Source organism: Electrophorus electricus, chromosome 18, assembly GCF_013358815.1.
Source record: "Electrophorus electricus isolate fEleEle1 chromosome 18, fEleEle1.pri, whole genome shotgun sequence".
In the NCBI taxonomy this organism is placed as follows: Eukaryota; Metazoa; Chordata; class Actinopteri; order Gymnotiformes; family Gymnotidae; genus Electrophorus; species Electrophorus electricus.
In genome coordinates this window covers 2,956,504-2,982,806 of record NC_049552.1, presented here as the reverse complement: position 1 = coordinate 2,982,806, position 26,303 = coordinate 2,956,504, and the positions used below count along the sequence as shown (strand labels likewise).

General features: G+C 43.8%; 2 protein-coding genes across 6 annotated transcripts in view; one reads left to right on the top strand and one right to left on the bottom strand.

The window, feature by feature from the left end:
- Window positions 1-393: 393 nt before the first annotated feature.
- LOC113578167 (rho-related BTB domain-containing protein 2) lies at window positions 394-16,455 on the bottom strand. 5 transcript variants are annotated; one of them, XR_003410707.2, is made up of 11 exons: window positions 16,189-16,455; window positions 11,732-11,933; window positions 11,304-11,425; window positions 10,975-11,160; window positions 9,699-10,657; window positions 8,799-8,917; window positions 8,186-8,336; window positions 7,644-7,732; window positions 7,356-7,461; window positions 6,279-6,618; window positions 394-2,858 (listed from the first exon to the last, which is right to left on the bottom strand). XR_003410707.2 is itself a non-coding variant. In XM_035536342.1 (11 exons), the coding sequence occupies exons 1-11, from the start codon at window positions 16,254-16,256 to the stop codon at window positions 2,812-2,814; spliced, it is 2,154 nt and encodes a 717-aa protein (XP_035392235.1). In that variant the 5' UTR covers window positions 16,257-16,455; the 3' UTR covers window positions 394-2,811. The 5 variants fall into 5 exon arrangements, 4 of the variants coding, with proteins under 4 accessions (XP_035392235.1, XP_026867054.2, XP_026867052.2 ...); XM_035536342.1 differs by having other exon boundaries at window positions 6,496-6,618; window positions 11,304-11,407; XM_027011253.2 differs by lacking the exons at window positions 394-2,858; window positions 16,189-16,455 and adding exons at window positions 14,609-14,719; window positions 15,112-15,251 and having other exon boundaries at window positions 5,734-6,618.
- Window positions 16,456-24,294: 7,839 nt separating this feature from the next.
- ido1 (indoleamine 2,3-dioxygenase 1) overlaps window positions 24,295-26,303 on the top strand; it is a 7,943-nt gene continuing 5,934 nt past the window's right edge. The window contains exons 1-4 of the mRNA XM_035536335.1: window positions 24,295-24,387; window positions 25,297-25,392; window positions 25,824-25,943; window positions 26,081-26,199. Coding sequence (XP_035392228.1) covers window positions 24,295-24,387; window positions 25,297-25,392; window positions 25,824-25,943; window positions 26,081-26,199 — 428 coding nt within the window. The remainder of the gene's footprint in view (window positions 24,388-25,296; window positions 25,393-25,823; window positions 25,944-26,080; window positions 26,200-26,303) is intronic.

Genomic DNA, 26,303 nt, shown 5'->3' with positions numbered 1-26,303 from the left:
GCGTGTTAGTAAGGATCAGCAAATGTATTTTACGAATCCGAGGAAGATTCCAGGTGAGTATATGGAGACTGTCAACGTTTCAGTGCAGTAAGCGAGGTTTCAGACAGGTTCTTCATGAGACGTGCAAGCAGTTTGCTGAGCACTTATCCGTTCGTTTGGTGGTAAATCACTTTTTGCGTGCACACTTTTCCCGCTGCCACAGTTAGTTAATTCCCACGTTAACCCAGTTACCGATACAGGTCTGGATGTGTGCTATTGTTTCGTTTCCTCTTCGTCACGGGACTCTGTTCTTAAGCCTCAGGTCATCTGGGTCAGGTGCGCGAGACGGTTCTGGAGGACTGCTCGAGAGCAGCGCACGCCACCACACCCTCTGGAGTGCGTAACAGCCACGTATATCACTGGACTTGTGTGCGTTTTTGTTAAGATGTTCTCGGCATCCATAACATTAAAACCAGTTAAACTTAGACTGACATAGGTATGAAAAAAACATGCTTTTACTTCCAATTAACCTCCAGGGCCCGGGGGTTTCGTTTTTAGCCTGTTTGTTACATAGCCTCACAAGCTAAGGAAAACTACAGAAAACACATTTGCATCTGCTAATTCAAGTTTATTAAATAAACACTATTTACACATTTCAACAACACATGCTACAATTTCAGATTTCCATTTACTGATATAAACTCCCCCACTCCAAACCAGAAACAAATGTTGCCTGATGACAAGAAATTGTGTAAACAGGCTTCTAAACATTCATGTTGTGTACTCAGTTGTTTAACTTCAAGGATGTCTCGACTGTGTGTAATTGTAGTTGTGCTGTAACAACACGTCTCTTGGCGGTTCAAATTTAACCCTTTGGTTTGTGCTTCATTGCAGCGATGGAACTTTAGCACCAAAAACATGAGAGTGCGCGCCAGAGGTTTTGGACCAGTTAATCCACAGTTCACTTGTTCATTCTTCCCTCGGTATTTATTTATTTATTTATTTTAGTGTTAGTGTGATAAACACAAGCAGGCATCGTGTAGTGTTTAAAAACACTACACTGGAGTGCACGGTTGCTTTGGAGGGCCCAGTGTACATCCTCTACTTTATGCTGCATAGTGTTGGAACCTATTTTATTACGTTATACATATAATTCAGGAAAAATCCACATTACAGTTTTCCCCATAACCAAAAGTGAATCAACCAAGCCATGTTTGATTATTTAGGTTCTTACTGAAGCTACAATGATAACATGGATAAGGTGCTTATGACTGCCAACTGGAATCATGCAAACTGCATGCAAAAATAAGCGCACTTCCCTCAAATGCAATCAAGCTAATGGGTAATCTCAGGTGGAGCTGCTCACGTGGTTTCTGAAACTGCAGGATATGGTGTCATTAATAAAAATGGACAAAGGTCGCATAGCTAAAGACAGTAGAAGCAGCAGTCATCATGATACAGAAATCTGTGTGTACTTTTGTCTTTTTGTGTGTCGAAGATTAACAAAACACATCTTGGCTGATTGACTGCATCAGACTTGGGAGAAAAACTGGGGCAGATATTGCTAAACCTGTGGAGCCTGAATATATATATATAAAATCTACATTTAATTAATATGATAAAAAATACATGCTTTTTGTTATCGCCAGCGATAACTGAGGGTTAAACAAAGCAGCTGGGCACAGGATTCTACGATATGATGAACTGGGCACGGGAATCAGGAAGTCTACAACATGGACCTAGCCAGACATCCCCATGTGACACTCAACGTCATATAAGTGAGCTGTAGAGTGCTACACAGCATTTTAACAAAACCGAGTCAACAGCAGTAACGCGCACACAGAGTGGAAATCCCTGCGTGGGTTTGGTGGTCCGGGGGGAAGAGACACCTACTAAGCTCTGAGGTCTGGAAAAGCAAAATTCATATTGGTACATTCATGACAATGACACAATGCAATTCATCAGCTCTAAAGTGCTTTGTTTATAAAGCCAACTAGGAACACAAACGCAGCAAAAACACCCCAAAGAACTCCGGTAAAGCAAAATCACTCTGTCATGGTACAGTACGGATACCTCCAGTATACAATGAATACATACAAGGTGTGCAACATGTGCTAAGCCGCTCCATGGTTTCAGTACAAACACAGAGTACAGAGTTGCAAGAACTCTTTAATGTCACTTTACATTAAGGCATGGGGTGTGTATTCTGTGCAGCAGCACACATGGATTAAGAGGGACTGAGAAATTCCTAAATGTGTTGACCTGTTCTAAACAATTGCTGTCCAAGGAAAACATCGTTTTGAAAATTGTTGCATTTGGTTTAGTTTGTACATTGAGTGTTATCATCTGTGCATTTTCTGACTCCTGGAGGTTGGCGTGAGCTCCGAGCAGTCCTGAACCGTGCTGTAGCGTTCAGGACACAGCGACCTCCACGTTCCCCATACGTTGGTATGCACTGGAAATGCACTGTTTCCACTGGACAACAACATCTCCAAGATGCCAATGGACCGCTGCCAACTTCAGAAAAATACATTTCCTTGCTCCACCTCCATCAGCGTGCGAGAGTTGCGACCATATGTCCACATTAGCGTGGTGAGACATTTATGCGCAGGTGCAGTCCACACACTGGAAAGAAGTGAAGATCATGTAGTCAAGCCAGGCTTCAGTGATCATCACTTGCCCAATGACAGTGTCATTTCTGGCTCTACTTAAAGTTCTCCCTAAAAGCCAATGAATGCGATTCATCTTAACGGCACATCAAAATCAGAGCAGCCTGGTTCTCATAACCAGACGTAGCAGGGTGCCAACAAACCACAGGAGTCTCCAATGACGTCAGACGCGTCTCTCTGGGGAAGTACACTCATTCTCTCCCAAGTGCCCTGTGGATGAAATGTCAAGTCCCTGTCAACTACTATTATAAATAACTGTTGCAATATCAACCAAGACAATAGCTGTTACAGTTTTGGGATGATCACAGAACCTCAAGCTCCCGTGCACTGATGTTTTAAATAGGTTAGATCATGGCCAAATACAATATCCAGTATGATATTTTAGGCATAGCCAATGGGGGATTTACAGCCAGGTATTCTATATTCAGTAGCACTTAAATAATCCCCATAAGGAATAAACACAAACCCAGGAATACACGTCTATGCTGAAAGGGGCCGTTTTACCATAATTACTGTAGTACGTGCATTACGCGTAGGGGAAAGGCAATCGTGTCCTGTGTCATATAGCAAACTGTCCAAACATTGTAGGAATGATGCGGGAGAAATGGTAACATGAGACAGCAGCTTTTACCTCACACTGTTTACAATGACCTCAAATGAAAACAAGTAAAAACACTGTATTGTGAAAGAAGAGGTTCTTCAGCACTCTTATAATCTGGAGTGTCCAAACAATAGTCTTACTGCTGTGAGTGCAGCCAGAGCGTGGATTGGTGTACAGCCCACAGAGTACACCTTCTGTGGATTAAAGATGATGCTTTCATCAAGGGTGTATAGCGAATGACCAGATGTGAGATGTGATGACATCCATATGCAAGCTTTTATGATTTGTGACGTAGTCTTGACACCAGGCGCCTTGATTTCTGAAAGAGCATTTGGGTGCTGGAAAGTTTTACATTGATTGTAATAATTTATTGTAAAACATTTCTTAATGAAACGTGGATATTACATTTGAGCCTTTATTCGAGTTTCTACTGAGGCATGTGGGATTAATTCATTTTAAGAGGCTAAGTGTCAGTGTTTGGACTAGGCACACTAAGTGCTTACCAGTGGGATCACGGTAAAAGTTAATCAGGCATATGCTGTAGTGTTACGTCTGTTAAATCTGAATGGTTGTACACCAACAGAGCCTTTACCAAAGAAACAATAAAAAAAAAAGTCCCAACAAAACAAAAACTGGAGTTGATTTCTCAGCGGTGTGTCCACGTGATAAATATCCACTGTGGAATATTCAGGGGTAAATTGAGTCATCTGCGGTGGACAAAAAACATTTACATTCAAACCAAGGACCCCCTAAGCACTAGGGGGCAGTGTTTTCTCAGTCGAATGCCTAAAAGCTGCAAGGTTACAAGGAAGCAGGATGCACAGGTGATGCACTGGTGACCACAAAGGCAGTATTCAAGTTTAACCACCTTCCCAAACCCGCCACTGGAACAAATGTGATGACTCACTGCTGGAAACAAGCCAATCTGCTGCGTCTGTGCTGGTTATTGTGACGCCCGCTTCACCTAAACCGCCCCAATCCATCGTCCCCACCAATGTCTTCTGGTGCTCGGGATAATAATAAAAACAACATGTATGAATAATAAACGTAATGAATTACTACATGAATACGGCTTCACGGTTTCTGCACGTGCACCCTTATAGTCGCATGAGCCTTCCAGACATATATATCTCAACACGCGGAATTCTGGAGTCGTCCACGCACCCCCATGCCCAGTGTTGGTTACCCACATATGCACATCTTGTGCAAACAACTATCAATGTTTTCACGTTTCCCAGAACCCATGCTGGCTGTACCCACGTGCAGACCTACTCCGATCATCACCGATACCAGTACGATCGATCAAGCCGGTGGAAAGTCACGGCGTATGGTTTGGGCAGATGCCACCCGACTGCATGCAAGAAACAGGGGACTGTCCCATGCCGAGAGCGCCGTACGGACGGGGCATCTGCTGTGAACAGGCTTGGCTCGATCATAAGCAGGTTCACACGCTGCACATTCAGATCATGTTCCATCAGGTAGCAGGTGAACTAGAGGAGGCTGGTTAAAAACTGTATATGCAGAGCAGGTTTGGGTCCAGACTACTCATGTGTAATATCTCTCTGGGGAAACACTGCAAGCAGCATACAATTCTAGAGCATTTTAAATAGTGGCTTTTTATTCTAACTACGCTAACGGAAGAATTTTTTTTCTCCTAAGAATTTGCACTGCTTAATTCAAGTGTAATCACTTCTCATCTTCTTTGCTTACATGGCGTTTTAAATTCCGACTCAAGAGGTCTGACGCTAAATTTCAATATGAACTAGCATAAGCACTGTTTGCATTCCGCATACGCAGTAATGGAAATGGAAATTTGGAAATGCGGCTGAGGTGGCGTAGTCACGGCCCTGGCTGCACGTCAGTGTCAGATGTAATAAACATGTGATGTTCCCCGAGTAAAGTGCAGGTGTGAGGCCGTATCCGCCATGCTGTCCCCACACCTGATCCAGCCAACACAGCATTTAGCAGGAGGGGAACCTGCCGAGCGAGTCCGATGCTGTAGATGCCGTGGCTTGCCAGGAAATTCTTCGGGACGGTAGCTCTTCTGGAGGAAATTCTGCAGGACGATAGCACTTTTGGAACATAGCTGGGTTCCCTTAATGTAAAGCATTCATGAGTTGACTTTGGTAAAGACCGCACTGAGCACTCACACCTTGGATACACAAGACTCTCTGGCACTGAGCCACTGTTCACATTTGATGCAAGACTTTATAAGGGGGTCACTTGGGGCTGTTTAAAATCTCGTTTTGGTCATTACAGCCATTTGGTTATGATACGGGGGGCATTTAGGGCTTTTGAGGGTGCTGGTTTGCAATATCTCTGCTAAATAACATGTTGAATAATTTGTCGAGTGAAATTCTGTTAACATCTGGCTCAGATTGGTCACTGGCCAGGCAAACACATGAGAGAAGGTCCAACTGTGACAAGATAGTGACAACCCTTATCTAGAAGGCCGTCACTAAGCAGACAAACAAACAAAACCTAGACAGGACAAACAAATCACTTTTAAAACCACTGTCAGGACCAGTAACATCACTGAAAAGCATTATTCAACATTCCGCTTCCACAGGAAAAGGACGAGAAAAACAGAATTTGATACCAGATAAACAATGTGTGCGACTGAACCGATTATACTGGGTAAGCCTAATATGACACTGTGGTGCCTCTATCCACAGTCCCCTTCACACAGCAACTCTTAAGACGAGTGAGCCAGTGCTTGAAAATCCTTGCGGCCACCTCTCTGGAAACAACGTGTGTTTGTAGACTACGGAACACCAAAACGGATTTCGGCGGTATGCATGGATTGCGTATAACTGTTCTTCTGTGTGGCTTAAAAGCACTTTTTAAAAAGCGGCGATACATTAGCGTCAACGGGCACGCGCCATCTGCTGGGTCTGGTCCAATCGCATAACTTCAGAGCTGCTGTAGTGTTTAAAACGGACAAGGGTTCAAAGCTTTTAGGTGTCCTGGGTCTGTACCTCCATACCTCAGAGCAAAACAGACAAACAAACACTAAAGAACAGCCTTACGCTCTCTGGCTTCTCCACTCTCTACTCTGCAGCTGGCTGGCGGGCAGAGGGGCCCGTCCGTTTGAGCCAAAATGGTGGCGTTTGCATCCTGCCTCAGGGTGGCGTGAGCGGGCCTACAACCCGGCGGCCCATCACATGACAGCCGAGGAGCCAGGAGAGGATGGCGAAGTGGAGGAGGGCGAGGATGGAAGGTTCCAGAAGAGCCACTTGCGCTTACACTGTCGCTTCTGGTACAAATAATCCTCTTTCTCGCGCTCCTTGCGTGCCCGCTGGTAATGGTCGTCTTCTTTCAGATACCACACCGGGGGCCAGCGGTGCTTCTCAAAGTACTCCTGGTTCTCTGCAAGACACCAGACAAAACACGTCACCCTCCAGAAATGCCACCGCATTGGATTTGAAATCAGGTGTCCAAATGAGGGCTGCGTGTTTTTTCTTTTTTTAATGAAATTTTTGATACCACTGCCAGTACTTTCATATGGATGCCAAAACGATCATTTCTATGTGACAGCTCAGTGTAATTTTAATATCTTAACACTGAAATGCAGAACTCTGAAGTTAAATTCTTCTATAAGCTCAAACTAGTCTGCACTTGCTCTCTGCACACATAATATCATCATATCATATATACTGCATACATCATTTGCATATGTTGACGTATCGGCAGCACAAAAGTGCCTCACCCACTTGCTCTCAGCCATTTTCTAGGCCTTGTTCAGTGGTCTTCCTCAGTGGCCAGTCCATGAGCACAGCACCACGGTGGGCTGGATATTTTTAGGGTGACGGACCACTCTCATCTCTCACGGCGGTGACACCGACACGCGGAAAGTGTCCAGCAGACGCGCTTCACATCACCCGCCACCACGTCACCAGCACTACTGCGTGGAAAATGATCCAGCGCTCAAAAATATCAAGCGACAGTGCCCTCGTGACCCAAAACTGAGCACGGACGAATGAGACGGGAGGAGGTCGGCCTGCACGGTGTAACTGCACAGCTGTAGAGTAGACCTAGCACCTTAAACACGGGCTGTGCTTCATACTGGGGAATTACGGTGTGTTATATAAAGGCTGCGTGGTCACCTGCAGACTTGGCCTTCATGTCACGAGGAAACTTGCGGCACACGCTGTTGTAGTTGGTGCAGATGTGATGGAGGCACCATCCAGCCAGCTGATGGGCTCCGTGAAACTGAGAAACAGCCAATCAGACAGCAGAAAAGTCACAGTGTCATTTTTGTGGATGGGCAGTTTCTGTTCAAGGCATGTCAGTGCCATAGCGTGGGTTTCCAGAAACAGCACGGAGTGAACACTAACAGTGAAGGTAATCTCGGCTCCGTGGCACCACTCAACAGAGTGCAGACTGCGTTTTACCTGAGCCATTTCCAGATAAACCAGCACATCTCCGTCTATATCGGTGCCCATCATAGCAGCTTCCATGAGCACAGTAACAGTATACAGCTCTGAAACACACACACACACACACACACACACGCGCGCGCGCTTTGATATAACGTCCACAAAAACAACAAAAATCGCCATTTTTATAATAGAGTTTTTTGTTTCATCAGTGCTGTTCAGATTATTTACAGTCTCATTGTTATTTTATGCTCAACTGCTCCATTCTGCTTCCACTGTAGTTTTTGTTAGGACAACATCATCTTCCGCAGTGTCTTTTAGAAGTTGGAGAGATGACGTGTTTGACTTTTTCGATTTAGAAATAAAGCATTTTTGTTAATAAAATTAGCTCATTGTAAATTCACAATGAAGCAGGTTTTTTTTTTTTTTTTGTTAGCAGTAAGAGAGGATTATATACACAGCAGCTGCTCCCGTGGCCACGAGAGCAGTCCTAGTTCACCGAGGGCAAATACTATCCAGTCTGCCTAACTGCCCCAGGCGGGGCGGTACGGGTCTACCTGTTAGCGCCACCAGGTGAGGCAGACAGAGACGGTTGCCGAGGACAATAAGCTCCATGGCGTCCAGGTCTGGGCGGGAACAGAAGCAGCCAGTGTAAAGGTACTCCAGAACCGCGCGCATGCAGCTGCGCGTGGTGTTCGGAAACAAAACCTGGAGCACAGACCGCAGGTGGACCATAAGCAACAGCAGAGATTCCTTTTCTCATTTCATTTCATTTCTTTTCATCCACAACCACAGTGATTCCCCCACATTCTGCCTTATTTTTCCCTTTTCCCCGTATTACACCAAGATGAGGCGTGCGTGTGGTCTGCCAGAACGTCTCAGCATGCTAATGGGGAAACGGCTAACCACACCTGACTTGCTCTGGCACGTGTTCAACCAATCAGCATGCAAGAGTGACCCCGAAGACCTGCAAAGGCGGTCAGCTGCACCACCCCCACCCTCCCAACCCCCCCCCCACGCCCCCGGCGTGTGCACAACTGCATCCCCTCCGGCACGCGGCACCGCTGGGATTCGATCCGGACCACGGGGCGCAGCTTACAGGCCGCGGGTTCCCCAGTGCGCCACTCAGGACTCGATTACGCAAACGAAAACCCAAGACCCTTGCAGTACCTCTTTAGTGCAGCTCTCTACGAAAGGTCCACCAAACATGGCCGCCATCCAGTCACAGCTGGAGATGAGCAAAGGTTTATGGGCCATTATTGTACCGTCATCCAGCTTGAATACGACATCTGTCACACACAAAGAAACACGCATAGCACAACATAAGACAGCAATGAGAAGAAACATTAGTAACAAACAGAGCAAGAGTGTGTCGAATTAACCCCTTCTGGGTCAAATGAACCCCTCCTCTCTTTAACCCGAGAGACTCTCCATGCACAGAGGATGTCAAAGGCTCGTTGTTACAAAGCTTGTCCTTGTAAGGTGATGCTGTTCCTGGACTAAAAAAACACTTTTATCTTGGGAGATGCAGCATCTGCCGGAAGGTTACTGGAGGACTGAAGGAGAAAATAAATAAACAGTGCGGCTCTGCGCTTACGTAAGGGCCGTAAGAAAGCGAAGTCAGCAGCGAAGGGGCAGCCTGACAACCCCGACTGCCGAAGCCCCAAAAACACGCAAAACATCGCTGCCCCTCCCGCGAGCGTCCCAGTTACACAAGTTTAAAACGCCAGCTGGCAAAACACAGGGACTACACGATCTCTGCAGGCGTGGACGACCGAGTGGCTCGGAATAGGGACGAGCTAGAGGAGGAGAAAGCGTGTTTTATACGGGGACATTTGGTTTGCTTGCATCTCAGACACCCTGCACTTTTACTACATGGCGTCACAGACCTCGCAGTGCAGGCGTGCAGTTTGGACTGTAAAGTGGACAGTGTGGACATTTAAAAAAACAAAACAAAACAAACAAACCCCACAGCATTTACACATTTAAGCTTAATGATGCCTTAATGCAAGTGAGGGGCGGTTTGGATGGAGAAGCAGAGCAGAGCAGCACCTTTCATGGGGCATCTACCTGAGAAGGTCCCCTTGGCCAGGCACTCCTTGACCCGGTTGGTGCGTCTGACGTGGAAGGCCTTGGTGATCTCCTGGTTCATGAAGGCCTCGTCATTCAGGATGTTGGCCACCATCATGCGCAGGTCGAACACCTCCAGCAGCTCGGCGATGTGGGCCACCTGCATGAGCTCATGCTCCTTCTCATGCAGCTTCCCCGTGTACAGGTAGCGCAGGACAGCGCGGAATGGCCCTGGCTGCATGGATGGGTCCATGTGCACCACCGTCATCTGCCTGGGGTTAAGGGTCACCGGGTCGTCCACCATCTCCTCCTGGACGTCGACGAAGGCACGGCTGAAGGCGGGGAGCAGGCGGCCGGTGCCCCCACGGTCCCCGTCCCCGCCCCGCAGCGTCCCGTCGCTGGTGCACGCCCGCAGGTTCGCCCGGTCCCGCTCGTCGCCGGTCTCGCAGACGTCGAAGCTGGCCGCACGCATCAGCAGCTCGCGGCCGGACAGCGGCGGGCGGGTACGCTCCCGCTCCGCCCTGCCGTCTTCGGGCGTCCGCCGCTCCGCGACAAAGAGGTCGTAGAACTTGGAGGAGGCGGTGGCCAGGTATACGCGGTGCGCGAAGATGCGCTGGCGCCCCTGCAGGACCAGAACCACGTCCGAGCACAGCGGGTCCTCCAGGAGGCGGCCCGGGTGCTCCTCGGTGCTGCTGGGAGGGGCGGGGACTGTGACGATGGGCGGAGGCGGTTTAGGAGGAAGGAACGGGGATTGGAGGAGAGGCCTCTGGACGTTGCGCAAGTGGGACTTCCAGAACTGCAGGTGGCGACGCGAAATGAGGGCGGCGCGGATGGCGTTGTCGAAAACGTCTTTCACGCCAAACTGGGCGACGACGCTGGTCTCGTAATACGGGACGCCGAGCTCTTTGGCCACCTCGCGGCCCTTCTCTGGTGGCAAGATCTCGTTGGATTTTATGGGTCTGAAATTATATCCCGGCTGTTATAAAACATGTTATGAAATATCCCAGAGTTATAAACCGTCCCGGCTGATCTGACATTCCACATGCTCATTTTCGTCAATGAAATCACAAAATTTTAAAAAGCCTTCTTAGATGGCTTCAGAAATGATGTAACAAATACCAATGACAATGACAAGAGTGTTCAATACATTGCAAATGCAGCTATTAGTTGAGTTGATGATGTAGAATTTGGTTTCAGCATTATGTTGAGCGTCAAACACCATAAAGGTTGACGCTGACAACGGGCGTGAAGAGCCATGGAAACGGGCTGGTCTCACCTGGCCAGCGGGCGCCGGGCCCGGTTCACCGCCTCCAGGTCGGCGTATCTGAGGTCCAGCTGACAGCCCACGAGGACGACTGGTGCTCTGGGGCAGAAGTGTTTGATCTCAGGGTACCACATGGTCCTCACATGGTGGAGCGAGTTGGGGTTGGCGATGGAGAAGCACAGCACCACCACGTCGGACCTGCGGTAATGCCACCGTGAGCGACAACTCTGCGCGGGCCGCTGAAAGGTTGCGTGGCAGGCCTCACAGGGCGCACGCAGTATATGTGGTACACATGCTGCATGCAGACCACGGGGTACAGCGGGTATGCAGGGATAACTCACCTGCCGTACGCAAAGCGCCGGTCCTTGTGGTGGTCCCCGAAAGTATCCCAGAGACGTAGGGACACGCTGACATCATCCACCACATCCCGAGAACGCTCTAGAACCTGGTTGGAGAAACACACCTATCACATGCATGGAGATTTACCCAAGTAACTATTTACAACATGTAACTGTAATGCAACCACATCACTTCTGCATTAATTAACTATATATTTTTATAAAACTCTATGCTATTTATGCACAAAGCACACTCACTGCTACTGTAATACAACAATTACAAAGTATTGCAACATTTTCCCCTGCTTTAAAGAGAGTACATCATGTGCTGTAAGACTGTACGCTGGCTTCAGTTAAATACTGTTAATGTTGGGTCCTCATACTGTTGACTACTGCATGTCTGTCTGTGTGACATGGACAGCAACTCTCACCTCCTGGCACACACGGTACTGGTCGATGGCCCAGACGGTGGGCACGTGCGTGGCCAGCAGCTGGTACTGGGTGAGGGTGGCATTACAGGCGCGAGCACAGATGAGGCGGGTCTTCCCCACCGCATTGTCCCCGACAACCACACATTTGATGGTCTCGACATTTGGCCTCTCATAGTCCATATCAGAATCCATAAAATGAGAACTGCAAAGGAGCAAAGCAGAAAGTCACATAAGTGCACCGCTGCATTAAGGCGTAAGTGCTAGATAAACACTGAACACGTCCAGTGACAGCGGTACCAAATATCAGGTTGTTTGGGTTAAAGTCAGCAATTTTGGTGAAGGTTAACAGAAGCTTGTCGTTTTGAAAAACTCAGCCAATCAAACACGTCCCCTCCCTTAAGTGTTCGGTACAAAGCCATAGCACGGCATGATCGACAGGCGAGAAGACACGCCTCCTGATTGTGGTCCACATGTTTTTGTTTTGTTTTCTTACTATAGAAAAGACACGGAGATGGGACTCTCTGCTCTCTGCACATATAATTTGTTGAAAGCTACTGAAATATTGCAAAATGTTAGTGTTTTGACAGAACTACTGATCACATCTTTAACCATGGAGGATATCATACTAGCCAGCCCCCCCCAAATAACAAATCACTGCAAATCCCTCCATCAAAGAAAGATGATTCTGTTCACCTTCTGACTGCCCTGCGGTCAAGCCCTTACAATGGATCTCTAGTTGGCACCTGGCTTCTAAAAATGGCCAATGCTGGGACGATGGCAGTAGAGCAGCAAATACAATCGATAATGTAATTACCCCCTGCTCCCTCTGCATTGCACAAAGTCAGCAGTGATGTCACTAGCAACACACCTTGGTGTAAGCAACTTAAATGGAGTTTTTAGCATTGCAGATGTTCATGTACTCTTGTGTGCATGTGCGTGATGTACAAACAACGAAATTTTAGGGATTGCCACCAATTCAGTGATTTCTAACAAAGGCTGAGCTGCTATCTGTGCAGGAGACAGATGAAAAAGTCTAGCGTTGACTCTCCTTGAAAACATTACGCTTGGTTTTCTGGGTGATCGGTAGTAGTACAAACACTTCCTAATGCATGAAATCACCACTTTGGGAATCTGGGCTGTGACCGGTTTCATAGAACACGCTTGACAGCGAATAAAAATTAAGACACACAAATACTTATCAACCATCCTCAGGTTATGTAACCATATGGACAATGTGAAAAGAAGAAGAAAAAAAAAACTCTATTGTTTGTAAGCTTTCTGCACTCCGGTTTTGAAGTCATCATAAACTAACTGCCATGGGTAAAAATCCATTTCTGTTGTTCTGCCTACTGAATTCATCTGTTACAGAGATCAGGCTTTCTGCAAAAAACAGCACATGTAGTTTCAGTGTGGAAGTGAGTCTGTCACCCAGCCACTACACTCTCATATCTCTGTCTGATCCAGTTCCAGGTTGCCATGTTTTAAGTTACTCCTCTGTGAGTGTGTGGTTATTTCCATTTAAAATGACCTCCTCTCTCTCCCATAGAGAGACACAGTCACACTGACATGGTGATGCAGGAGTTAGGGCTAACATGCTAAGTTTCGTTCAATTCACCGTCGTTTATTAGAGCATACATCACCAGAGCAGAAAGCATATTAAAAGGTACGGTACCTTATTTGTCGAGAGCAAACTCTTGGTTAGCCAAGCTTAAAAAGTGAAAGACTGAAAGGTAATCGCAAAGTGCAGAATGGAAAAAAACATGGCGTGGAGTAAATCGCCACCCTACGATTACTGTGCACAGTAGAGAACTGAGTCCTAACTCTGACAAAGATACAGTCTCATATCATCAGCATGCAAGCCTGGCACTTTCATTCATAATTCATGCATTCATCCGATACCATTTGATGAGTCACATTAAAATTCAAAAAAGATCAATGAATGAATATTGAATTTCACAATTATCCTCCATCAGTCTTTTGGTGTCATTCAGAACTTCACACAATAGAAACTGTAAACACAGCCAGAAAAAGTAAAGAAATTCCTCCAAATTTGTTCCTGCCCAATTCAGGCTGATCGTCTTTCTCTCGGTCCTGTCAGACACAAGAGCAAGCGCACCAAACATTTTGCACACAGGCCTTGCAGGCATTTTCAAATTTTATATATATCATTTCTAAGGTTGTGGCCTGTCATTATTGCCAGTGTTCAGAGAAAGTCCACTAAAAGGTATCTGACCCTGCTCACTACACTCAAAATATACAAAAAATACAAAATACTTACAATCGTTTGGACACATTTCTAACTCCAAAACACCACATTCGCTACGTTTATGTGGTATTTTAAGATTGCCACATTCCAGCTGCTAACAATATGATTTTGTTCAATATGTGTTTAATCATGGGGTCCAGATTCTCCCGTTAGATATCTCAGTCTAGTCCACACACGCACGCGTGTATCAGCTTGCATCCAAGCTCGCGTCCTGCTCGGGACAGCTAGGAAATGCGTCGTTTTCCAGTTTCTCCAATGACCAGCCTGTAAGTGTTCTGATGCACTTTCATATAAACCTCGCACAGGCCTCAGTCGTTTGCAATATGTCATTATAAAACCATATTAAAGTGACAGCATAACATTTATTTTCATAACGAAAAACAAGCAACCTAACATTACGTGGAATGCAAGGCACTTAGCCGAATTAAGCAGTTGGTGTACAGGGTTTTTAAGACGTGTATTCAGGAAATTGTTTTACATCAACACTGTTCAACACAAATCCTACATGGTAAATCAAGAATCAATGAATCATAATACCATACGACATGTTAATCATAATGAATGCTTGGGATAATATTTACATATGCACATACTCATAGCAACCTCTTTACCTTCACGTCAATAACACTCGCATTTCCCTCAGCTGAAGAGAGAGACGGAGACGCACACCGTCTTCTTCCCTCGTGCCTTGAAAATGGAGGTTGCTGGTATCGCAACCCAGCCTGCGGTTTCCAAGGAGACAGATTTTACTTTCAGTAGCCCCTCTTCTGCATCCAGTGAGAATTATTTAAAACGCTGTGTCCCGAGGTTGTTTTGTAAGATTAATGGTCAGTAATATGCGCCTCATCACCATCTGCTGACTGAAAATAGCCCGCACAATATGGTTTAAGATATATACTGCAAACAGCCGTGCGCAAAATATGATAAAAGCTTGGAAAACAATTTAACATCACCTTACTCTGACCACACAAGGAAGTGCAGTAAGCGCAAAGACACAGCATTTAATCTAAAAGCCATAACACACAGATTATGTCGTTTACAAATAAGCGGCGGATTGCGCAAATTCATGCAAAATGAAAAATATGTGTACTGAGATATTATTTCCGAGGCTTACAGTTGTCTTCTTGAGCGAACCCAGTCGTCCCATGCACGAATGTAAGCCCATTGCAGGAGTTCAACAAGTTTTCAGCCTAGCCCATGCGGACAGTGTCGCGTTACCACCGTGGGTTATTTTTGGTGTGCATAGGTACGGACGTGCAGCTATTCCTGGATCAATCACCTCCGCCGCCAGTAGCGCAGAGCTCGCTGGCGCATCCTTGATGCATAAATCAAATTACGCAGGTATCTTACGGGTTATTGAAAATTTACGTCCTATTTACTTACAATAAAACAAACTTGAGGTTTATAGTTAGAACAAGGTCCCAGTTACTGCCCCACGTACACTTAATATTTATCATGGAACCAGTCAATCTAATAGGTAACACGGGTACAGTAATTCCGTCATCGATCCACTGAGAGGACGCCACAACCACAGAGACGGAGATTTTCAAAAAGTCGTCCGTGTAAAAACGTTTGTCAACACTGACAACTACGGTTAACTCAGTTCCATTACTCCGTTCAGTGCTCCAGGGACAGAAAACTGTCACGTTCAGCAAAACGACTTTGTCATTAATCGGCGAGGTCTGACGCATGCATTTTCATGCAGTGCAGTTCAAACACACTTGGGGGGGGGGAAACCACAGGTAAAGTCGCAAAATCTGGGTGCTGTAAGCTTAAGCTGGCGCTAGCGACTCCGCACTGACGCAAGCCCGCGTCCTTTCGGCGCCCAGTATGTGGCCCCTTGCTCACGCATGGGGTTATGTCTATTAACGAAACATAACGAACATTATACCCAAATACACGGTCTTTGTAAATGAACAACATTACACGTCTGTTGAAAACATTTTTAAAGATTTTTTTTAATAAATACGTCTGTTAAAATACAGCTACTTTCATTATGGCGTTTACTAGCTCTGCGTTAAGATGCCCATTCACAGACAAAACGCTACGATGCGCGTTACGTAACGCTCAAGCCCCTTTGAGGAATGACATTAAATGTCGCTTGCGTGTGCAACCCACAAGCAGTGAAACGCAGTCAAAACAGCCTTTAACACATGTTTCAGCACCCGCCCATTAGGCCAGCTCATCTTACCGCATCAGGGAGAAGTGGCGCATCGGCTCGGCTGGTGTTTGAAAGTGAAAGGGGGAAGTGATATCCATCGGGTACAGCTCGCCTCCGAGGAGAAGCACCGATGAACTTCATTTTCATGTACAGACAATAGTGAGATCCGTCGAGTTCGCGCCGTCGAGCGAAGCAAATGCGCGCCGTCGTCTGCTCTTTTTTCGCCAGATTTAAACGAGCGTTTTCACTGGAGCATCGCCGTGCGGTCAGCTCGCGAGGCCGGAGGCTTCCAGACCTCCGCCAGGAAGCGTCGCTGCTCCCCTGGTTACCGTACGCACTGTACAATACGCACAATCCACAATCCACTTGCTCGTTCACTACAAAGCTATGGCAGCATATTCCAGGCCTTTTTCAAATTCAAATTCAAATATAAATATTCTAATTAAATGGTGCATTTGCGACAGCATTTCCCATGTCAGTGTGCATTATTAAGACAAACCCATCTGCAAAACGTGCATGTGTACAATGGCCAACATATCTAAAATGAAAAAGCAAAGTCGTATTGACATTTCATTACCACTGTCTTAGCGGTACGATATATTAAAAGTGGAATACCATTCGCGCTCTGCACTTAGAAGCATGTTAAAGAGAGAATCAGGTGTACATTTTGGCCATGATAAATGCGATGGAATATGTATTCCATGGAATTCGTAAAGAGTTCTCTTTCAGAATGCGCCTTTTTTCAATTTAAGATTCAGAACTGGTTTTACTGATGGTTACTAGGCTGTACGAGCTTGATCTGAAGGACTAAGGGATATGTAACCAGTTTGTTACTGGTGTGAAATAGAAGGAGAACATATCCATGCATTGAGGGCTTGCTCTGATTTAAAAACATTCGTCTGCAATCCATAAATACATTTGTGACTTTACCGAAGAATTGATATTTTAGACGAGCCCTCAGTAGAGCGCAGACAGATGCGATGTACAACTGCCAAGGTTACGCGAACAAACGGAGGCCGGAACACACATCAGGGCTAGGACAAATAAGCAGAGACATAGTGAGGAAAACACAAGGTTTTAAATAAACGAGCTAACGAAGCAGGAAAAAAAAACAGCTGAAACTAATAAGGGCGGAGAAAACGAAACGAAGGAACGGAACCAAAATAAATACAGGAGACAAGCGACCAAGGACAGGATACAGGTAACCAAGGGGACCGACGCCAGGGAGGGGCCGACCGGGACACAAAATGAGAATCTTGTAGAGTACAGCGATACAGGAGCAAAGGAGTAAACTGAAACAATGGAAAAATACGCCGAGTTATTATATACAAATAGTAAATGTGTACATATATGTTTGCTAAGCACTATATATATAGCCTGAAAAATACAAACCTAAATGAAAACTATATGCTACTGAGCTATGGATATACCTGAACATGTCATATATGAGCACCCATCAACCAGTATCTAGTATTAACCTAATACAAACATAAAAATATCTCATCATTGATATATATTGCTCAATGAAAGACATTTACCAATTGTCTTTATAAACAATAAAATACTTACAGGTAATGCTCACAATGAGCAAATCAAAGGATTATATAATAAATTATAATCTTCTGAGATCTCCCTTGCATCTGAAATATGTCCTACTTCCTATTTCCTGTTCATACTGCTGTAATTCCACATTTAACCAAACCAAAAATTAGACCAACTGCTTCGAGGGCAGAATCCTCCTTGCCTGGTGTTTGTGACACCTCCAACAAATTTTAAAAGAATCACCGCTGAGGCAGGTCCCAGGAATGCCTCTGAACTTCCTTCATGTGGTTCTTTATATTCTTGTTCAGAAATGTGGGCATTACCAGTGCCAAGGGCCCCTAATTTCCTGCAGCTTTGCAAGTGCTACAACCCTTTCCTGTAGCTTGCGGCAATCCTGTCCTGCTTGCAGTGACACTGCATGGTTGGAAGGGTACTCTCATTTCCATCGAGTCCAGAATGTGTTGGCAAGGGCTTGCACCTGTTTTCATTGGTTTCAGTAGAGGTCCTCAACTTAGTGGAGAGGGTGAACCAACCTTTCGCTTAAGTGGCCGCTACAGTTGTCAAGATGTAAGGTGCATCTGGACTGGTGCGCAGGGTCTAGCACTGATGATGGCGGAAACTTTGCACAAATGTGTACAGGATTTCATGGGAGAGCATGGTTTTGTAGCAACATAGCGTAAAATATTCAATATGCTATTCCAAACATTCATTCTCTGACACACAAACACAAGAGGGGGTTGAACTCGCAAGAGCAGTCCTGCTCACTCAGATATCTCTGGATACTGGATTCTTCTTGCTACTTGATCAGTCCCAGTTCTTTGCTGATGCCAACAAAATTAGTTCCAAACTCTGATCAGTTGCTGTGCAAGTCCACAGCTACCAAAGAACCTCTTCAGAGCATTGATTCAACTGAAGGTGTCCACAGACCAAATGATCTCGATATGCACCACTCTGGTGCTCATGCAGGTACGCTTGCTTTTGGCATGTCTGCCTCTCATGCCCCTTGCAGTAACTTCCTAAGGCCCAAAAACATCCAAACCCATGTAAGTATGGGGGAAATGTGTCAAACCTGCCATAGTTTGAACCTCCATCTCGCCATTGAGCTTCTGACAGGTGATGGTGTACAACTGAGCTGAGCCTTCTACATCCAATGATCCACAGGCCAGACGATCTGATGGCCCCTTCGGTGAAATGTCACCTGCTTGTGGCAATGGCTCACCAGCAGAGTACAGATGTGGCTGAACCAGAGAGTTCTTGAGTCTGAAGAACTGAAGAAGCCTTCTTCAAGCACAGGACTCGGTTTGAAGAGCAGACTGCTCATGGATGGGGTTTTACCATCATCAAGAGCAGAGAATTCCACTATGAAAGCTTCTTTTTGGACTGTATTTATGATGATGTTCATAGCATGGGAAAGTTCACAAGGAGTGCAGAGTTGTTTGCCCCAATGCCACCCTTTACATCCTATGGCATAGTCTGTAGACTTGTGACACAGATCATGGTTCCTACAGGGTCAACTGTGTCCAGTCTTTCCCTGATATGCTTCCTCTAGACAATCTTCTTCCACTAATGCTTCCTTATGTTATACAATGAATGCTGTTGTTGACATCCAGGTTTTTGGTCAAACTTGGATAAAATGCTAACTTTGTTGTTCTTTCTTTTTAAATGGTTTTATATAGAGCAGATTAGCATTTTCTAACAAAATGTTTTGCAAAAATGTCCATGAAACTATGGCTTACACTCACCTTGGACATGTGTGACACCAGCATTTGGTGTCTGAGCAACATTAGCACCAAGGTCATGTTCAGAAATGCTGTCAAAATTGTCCACCATTCCATTTTCAAGTTCCCTTCAGCTGACTCCCAAACCAGCTGAGATAGTCCACGACATTCCTGACTCTCTTGGCTGTCCAATTTGCTCTCACATGAGAATGTATTGATTATAAGAAAGATAATATGTGCTGTAATGTACACTCTTCAAACACGCCATAGGCACACCATAATATGATCCCATTCATATACCTTTTGTGGGCTTTGGATTAAATGTCTTTGGCAGGAGGATTTGAGCTTGGTCTCCCACAGATCCTAATAACTGCTGGATGAAGACATGGCTCCATCTGAGAATGGAGAATGTGCACCATTTGTAAAAACATGCTGCCTACACAGCAGGGGATTTAGGATGGGATAGCATTTTGATCCTGCATAACACCAGGTTATGTTAGAGGAACACTGTCTCCATAAACAGGTCTATTCCTCACCTTCTTCCAACAGTCAATAGCAGTGTTCCAAATTATTGAAGTTTACCTTTAGCTGACACTTTTATCCAGTGCAACTTACAATTTTGACTGAACACAGTTTGAGCAATTGAGGGTCCCTTGCTTAGGCACTCAACAATGGCTTGAACTAGCAACCTTCTGACTACAAGACAAGTACCTTAACCACTGAGCTACCACTGCCCTGACAGTTTAGATTCATGTAATGAATGCAGACTTTCTTGTCAAAAATGTATAGGTGTTTAGCTCATTAAAATATCTTTCTATATGACTACTGTAAATCGACTATATGACTACTGTAATATAAAAAGAACACAAATTTAGAAAAACAAAGCATATATTTTGCATTCCCGTACTGACAACAGTTTCTGGATGACACGAAGCTCCTCCAGCAAGTCAAAGCCCTCTTGCGCGTAGTTTCACTTGAACGCGGGCACTTTCATTCACTCGCTTTCGTGTGCGTTTCCAGTGACTCGCCCGTACTTTCACTCTCTCTTGCGCGCATTCTCTCTCTCTCTCTCTCTCTCTCTCTCTCTCTCTCTCTCTCTCTCTCTCTCTCTCTCTCTCTCTCTCTCTCTCTCTCTCTCTCTCGGGTCCTTTTGGCATAAACGGCGCCGTTTAGAATTAAAGCAAATACGCAACCTGAAAGTGACAGAGGAGTCCTGGTAATTGATAAACAAGCGCTAAGGTAACGTTAATTAGACATCTAATTATTAACGACTTTTGCAATAAACAATGCAGCATTTAGGGCAGCAGCTAATGGATGGCTATCCCCCTTATTCGTAGATTTCTAGTGTCGCCCATGTTGCGCGAAATCTTGAAACAAGTGTGCAGTTTTAACAGTTACTGATCATTTCCATGCAGGTCAACAGAAAATCAATGCTGACACGTAACACGGTTCAAAAGAAGCATAATAATATTAGTAGTAGCCTACCCCTATTTTTGTGAACATTCCCAAAATGTTGTTTCAGTTGTTTTACTGGAGGCAAGCCGTATGAACAAAGCACGGTGAGTTCTCTCATATTTTATGGATATATATGTACTACTGTGACCTATCTTTTCTTTTCTAACTTTTTATAGCGCTTATGTGCAGTTACATAAATCATTCTAAAAGGATTGGGTATGTGTGTGTGTGTTGTAATGTCTTGGACTAAGCTCTGTAAATGCATTAACTAGCTATATATTTGTTCTGTGAAGCTTAGAAAAACCCTCCATCTCTGGATCATCTACAGTTTCATTATGCGATAACATATAATTTATTGCACTTCTTAAGATGCATATATTTTACTTTTTCATCTTTTTAAAAAATGTATGTTTACTCTGATTAATACTGCTTACTGGGTGTGAGCAGGCATGCCTTTTTTTGGTTATTGTGGAAACATTTTTAATGTCAGCCAAACCATTAAATCAATGACAATCAAATGTCAAAATGTTTGCTTTTTCATTTGAAATTTTTTAGCTGTTGTACACTTAAATGCAAACATAGGTTTTGAATTCGAATTGTCTTTAAAAATGTACATTCACACGGCACAATTCATGTTAGACATTTGGTTAGTCCCAGACTGATAACTCATAGGGTTCAAAGTCTAATGAATGCAGTCAGGGGCCAGTACAGTTAAATTCATTAACAGACAGGAGCATGCCTAAGCCCAAGCATGCCCAAGATCAGGTGCTGAGCTAAGAAATAGTTTCAAAATGTTGCGTGTTATGAGCTAGTTTAGGCTTTGAGCTGTAACAGAATGTTCTGTGTAATGGCGGATGGTTTAACATTAACTGTATGAAGATGGGTGAGAGGGTCCTGCACCCCTATAAGTGAGATAAAGTTTAATCTTGGGGGTCCCCTGCTATTTTCTTTATTAGTGTTAGGATTTTAAGATAAAACACAAAGCGGTCGTCGTCTTTTCCAAGTTTTTATCATCCTCAGCGTCAGATTCAAGTTTCAAGTTTGGTTTATTTGTCACATACATAGTCATACACAGTATAACTCGCAGTGAAATGGTTGAGATTCTCCCTGGATTTATGTGCCTTCCAGTGAAGAAGGAGCAAAGAACGCTTCCTACTAGAAAACTCTAAGGTAATTCCGATTACTCTTGATTCTGTTGTTATGTAGTTTGCTGAACAGCCGCTAAACATTTTGGTAGAACATTATCATATAACATTATCACGTTTGCTAACTAAAAACTTGACAGGCTAGCTAGCTAGTACACTAGACTAGCCCCATTGTTAGGCTATAACCTAAACCAGATAAATCATAAATGCAGTCGTGTGAGTCATTACCTAGCAATGTTTAGTGTAGAAGCTTTATATTAATCAAATTGCTTTTAGCCAGCGTTTTTCATTTTATTACTGCTACCTTAATACTGTTATCTTAGCTAATAATGTTTTGTTAGCACCAGTTAGCAATGTTTTATATGCAAATTTTATGGCTCTCACTTAAGTATGAAATTTTAAAGCATGCAACTAGCATTAAGATGGCATATTCACTTTCTGTGTTGTAGGTTTACACGGACGCCTTCAAACTTACAAACTTAAGTCCTGTCTCTGAATGTTGCTGGTCTACTGGGCTGCTGTTTACCAGGCTGGCAAGCCACATCTAGGACAGCATCCAGAAGACATGCATCCAGAAGACATTCTAGAAGACATGCATCCATAAGACATGTATCCATAAGACATGCATTAAAGTGCTATTTAGGTAAACTAGTGTACACAAATACTTGTGTCTTTCGCTACGAAACAATAGAAGATCAAGGCTGTTATTTGTTTTTGGTCAATGATGATTATAACAGATTTGGAGAATAATCCATGGGTGAGATAATACTACAATGACACAAATAATAAGGACCCCCCCCCCCCCCCCCCCCCCCCCCCCCAAAAAAAAAACCAAAACATTTATCATTATCAGGACAAATGAAGTGAGCACTCAGGGTTTGTACTGTGTAATACGTCATTTGCTGACCCATTTGCTGCTGGTCACCTCATAGACTAGCAATAGGTATCCTAAATATTCTTCAAAAAATAAATTGCATTTCATGATGAATTGATACAATTGTAATCAAATTTAAATATATATTTTACACAACATTTATTAGAATTTAATCTTATTTTTTTATATATTCACAATATCAGGATGAGAAACGTAATAAATTCTTATTTATGGTCACATCTTCATCATCAAACATAAAGTATGCAGCAAGCATGCGGCGTGAAGGCTCCCTTTACCAATATGAAGCCAACTTCAGCCGTCTAATAAGCTGTGAATACGTAGCCCAATGACTCAGAAGCTGTGAATAATTAACCAACTCAGAGCAGCCACTGCATGCGCCGTGTTACCTTCACCTGTACATCGCAGACAGATTGATGTCAAAGTCAAAGTCCAATTTATTTATATAGCGCTTTTTTTACAACACACAGAGCAGCTTCACAAATGTGTGCATCCAGATCCCTAATGGCACGGGTTCGGTGCAACTGTGTATTGCACTGGTGTATGTAACACAGTGACATGCACTGTGTAATACACATTGCAAAGCATCTTAGCAGTGTAGTGCCTATGCTGTGAAAGACATCTGATTCAAGGTGTTTTATTTGGTCAATGTCAAAATATAAATCTTATGGTGAGATCAGTGAGTAGGGTTTCCATACAACTCCCTTTGGAAATAAACTTAATATCAAAAAGGCCAGACAAATATACTTTCATGAAAAATCAGGAAACCCCAGAGGTAATAAAAAGCATTTATTATTTAAAAAATAAGTTGTTATTTATCATATATTATTTAATAAAATAATAAATAAATACAGCGTTCATAAATGCATAATCCATATGCCTTACACAAATTTCACAGGACAAATGCTATTTCATTCTTGTAATTAATAATCAATAATGTCATTATTGTTTGAAGATCTGAATTTGATATTTTTAGTGCTAATCAAAAACCAGTGTTTGTTTTGCACACTAAACTTTTTGTCAATGATGTCATCAAGAAGAGCTTTGAAAAAAAGCGGTCGATGACTGGGGAAAGTCCCCTACCAAGGCCAGTTCTAGAGAGAGAGAGAGAGAGAGCGTGCGAGTGGGAGAGAGAGAGAGAGAGAGAGAGAGAGAGAGAGGGAGAGAGAGGGAGAGAGATAGATATAGATAGATAGATAGATAGAGAGAGAGAGAGATAGATACATAGATAGAGAGAGAGAGAGAGAGCGAGAGAGAGAAAAAAAAAAGATAAATAGATACAGATAAACAGAGGTAGGCAAAGAACATAGGCTTCCCCTCATCAGTAACCAATAACTAATAAGTCAGTGCAGGCTCTAAACCCAGGAACTCCGCACAGCTCACCATGGCAACTAAATTCCAAGATCCGCAGAGGCTCCAATCTCTAAAACAATATCACATATCCGAGGAATATGGGTTTATTCTCCCTGAACCTCTGGTAGGTATATGGGATTTACAGTAGATTTGAGTTACATGTGATTCAGTTCAAGAGGGTTTGATAATTAGCCAATGATTTGAATCAGATAGACTTGTATTAGAGTGGACTAGAACTGGCTCCTTGGATAAAAGCAGTCTATTTTCCAAAAAATTATTAAATGATGAAGGATGTATGAGTAATATAGCATCTTTATTTTTTTGTATATATTTTGTATATATTTTGTATATACAGCCTGAATAGATTTTTGTGTTTTTCAGCTTTGAACCTATATTTAGAAAGATCTGTGGCACTTGCTTTTATCCAAATAACGTAAAGATGTGATAAAACTATATTAATACTGCACTGCAACAATATTTGGTTGCAAGAAAGTGAAAACTAGTGCAGATATTAATTTTGGAAAATGAAAGATTTCTGTAAAAATGATTAATGTTTATTAATTTCATTACTGTAAAACATTCAGCAACAAATATTTACATGAATGCATGTTTCAAATGATACTTAGGGTGTCTTGGTGGTCTTCAATACAAATTTCAGCCCAGTTCAGTGAAAAATAAGGAATCAGTGAGGATTAGAATATACATACAAAGAACTAATAAAAATATGAAATTGAGCTCAGAGGGCCAAACCTCATATCAAAATTCATAACAAAAAAAGAAAATTCATAACAAAAAAAGTGTTTTTGGTAGACAATTTCATCAATTCAATAAAAATGATATGAACTTAATTTCACATGATATTTTCAAGGAAATGACATGAACTGGGAGGCCTGGGTGAGTTGGTGCAGAATGGACCTTTGGTTTTGTATTTGGGTTTGTTTAGTTTTTTTATTTTTTGGTGTGAGCAGCATTTTGTTGGCTCCACCAGAGTGAGTAGAAGCTAGCAAAGCCGAGTCTCTCTGGTCTCCAACAGACCAAGCTTCCTCCCTATTTCCAACCCTGGATGGAGGTTGCCGGACACGTCAGCGAGCTCGTCTGCTCTCAATCCCTACGTGTTTCTGTCCATAAGGTACACCTGTACACTTGCATTCGCAAAAGCTCGAGTGACTTACAGTGTTTTGATAGAACAAATTATGATGCTTATTCATTAGTTTAAGGATGCTACTAAACTAGAACTATCATTGAAACTTTGCACAAGGAAAGTGGTAACCCTGAAAGGGTTAGTGGTTGTTCAAGTGCTTCTTGAAGAGGTGGGACTTCAGTCTACACTACACTCTGAAAGCTGATGTGACCACATCAACTCCGCCAACATTCCTAATTAACTTGACTTGTGCTCTTACACTATTGTGCTAGAGTCCTGTTGGATTCCTGGACACACACACACGCACACATACACACACACACACACACACACACACACACACACACACACACACACACACACACACACACTAACACTGGTGACTAGCACTGCAGTTAAAGTCATTCTTCCACACTCAGATGCCTCTGTTGGAGACTCACTTCCTGCAGAGCCATCGTGAACTGCGATTGGCCCATCTGGCTCTGAGCGTCATGACGATGGGATATGTGTGGCAAGAAGGGGAGAAACACACAGTTCAGGTACCACAGTGCCCAGTCCACACACATCACACTCTAGAACCTCGTCCCAGCGATCCCAGTATAAAAAACAAATAATCTTCCATCTTTATATGCTTTGTTTGTGCTTGTGGGTGCGTGCGCATGTGTGTGTGTGTTAGGTTCTCCCAAAAAATCTGGCCATTCCATACTGGGAGGTGTCTCAGAGGTTGGGTCTGCCCCCAGTTCTCACCCATGCGGATGGCGTCTTGGCTAACTGGAGGAAAAAAGATCCAAAAGGGTCTGATGTGTCATATTTTCTCTGGAGAAGTGTCCAGAACACTGTCCAGTGCAATTTATATATATATATATATATATATATATATATATATATATATAAACAGT

Coding starts and splice junctions, on each gene's coding strand:
- LOC113578167 (XM_027011251.2), bottom strand. CDS start 16,256: ATGGATATCACTTCCCCCTTTCACTTTCAAACACCAGCCGAGCCGATG. Junction 11,426..11,731: donor AGTACCGTGTGTGCCAGGAG/GTGAGAGTTGCT, acceptor TGCATGTGATAG/GTGTGTTTCTCCAACCAGGT. Junction 7,733..8,185: donor TCACCTGGTGGCGCTAACAG/GTAGACCCGTAC, acceptor TGTGTGTTTCAG/AGCTGTATACTGTTACTGTG.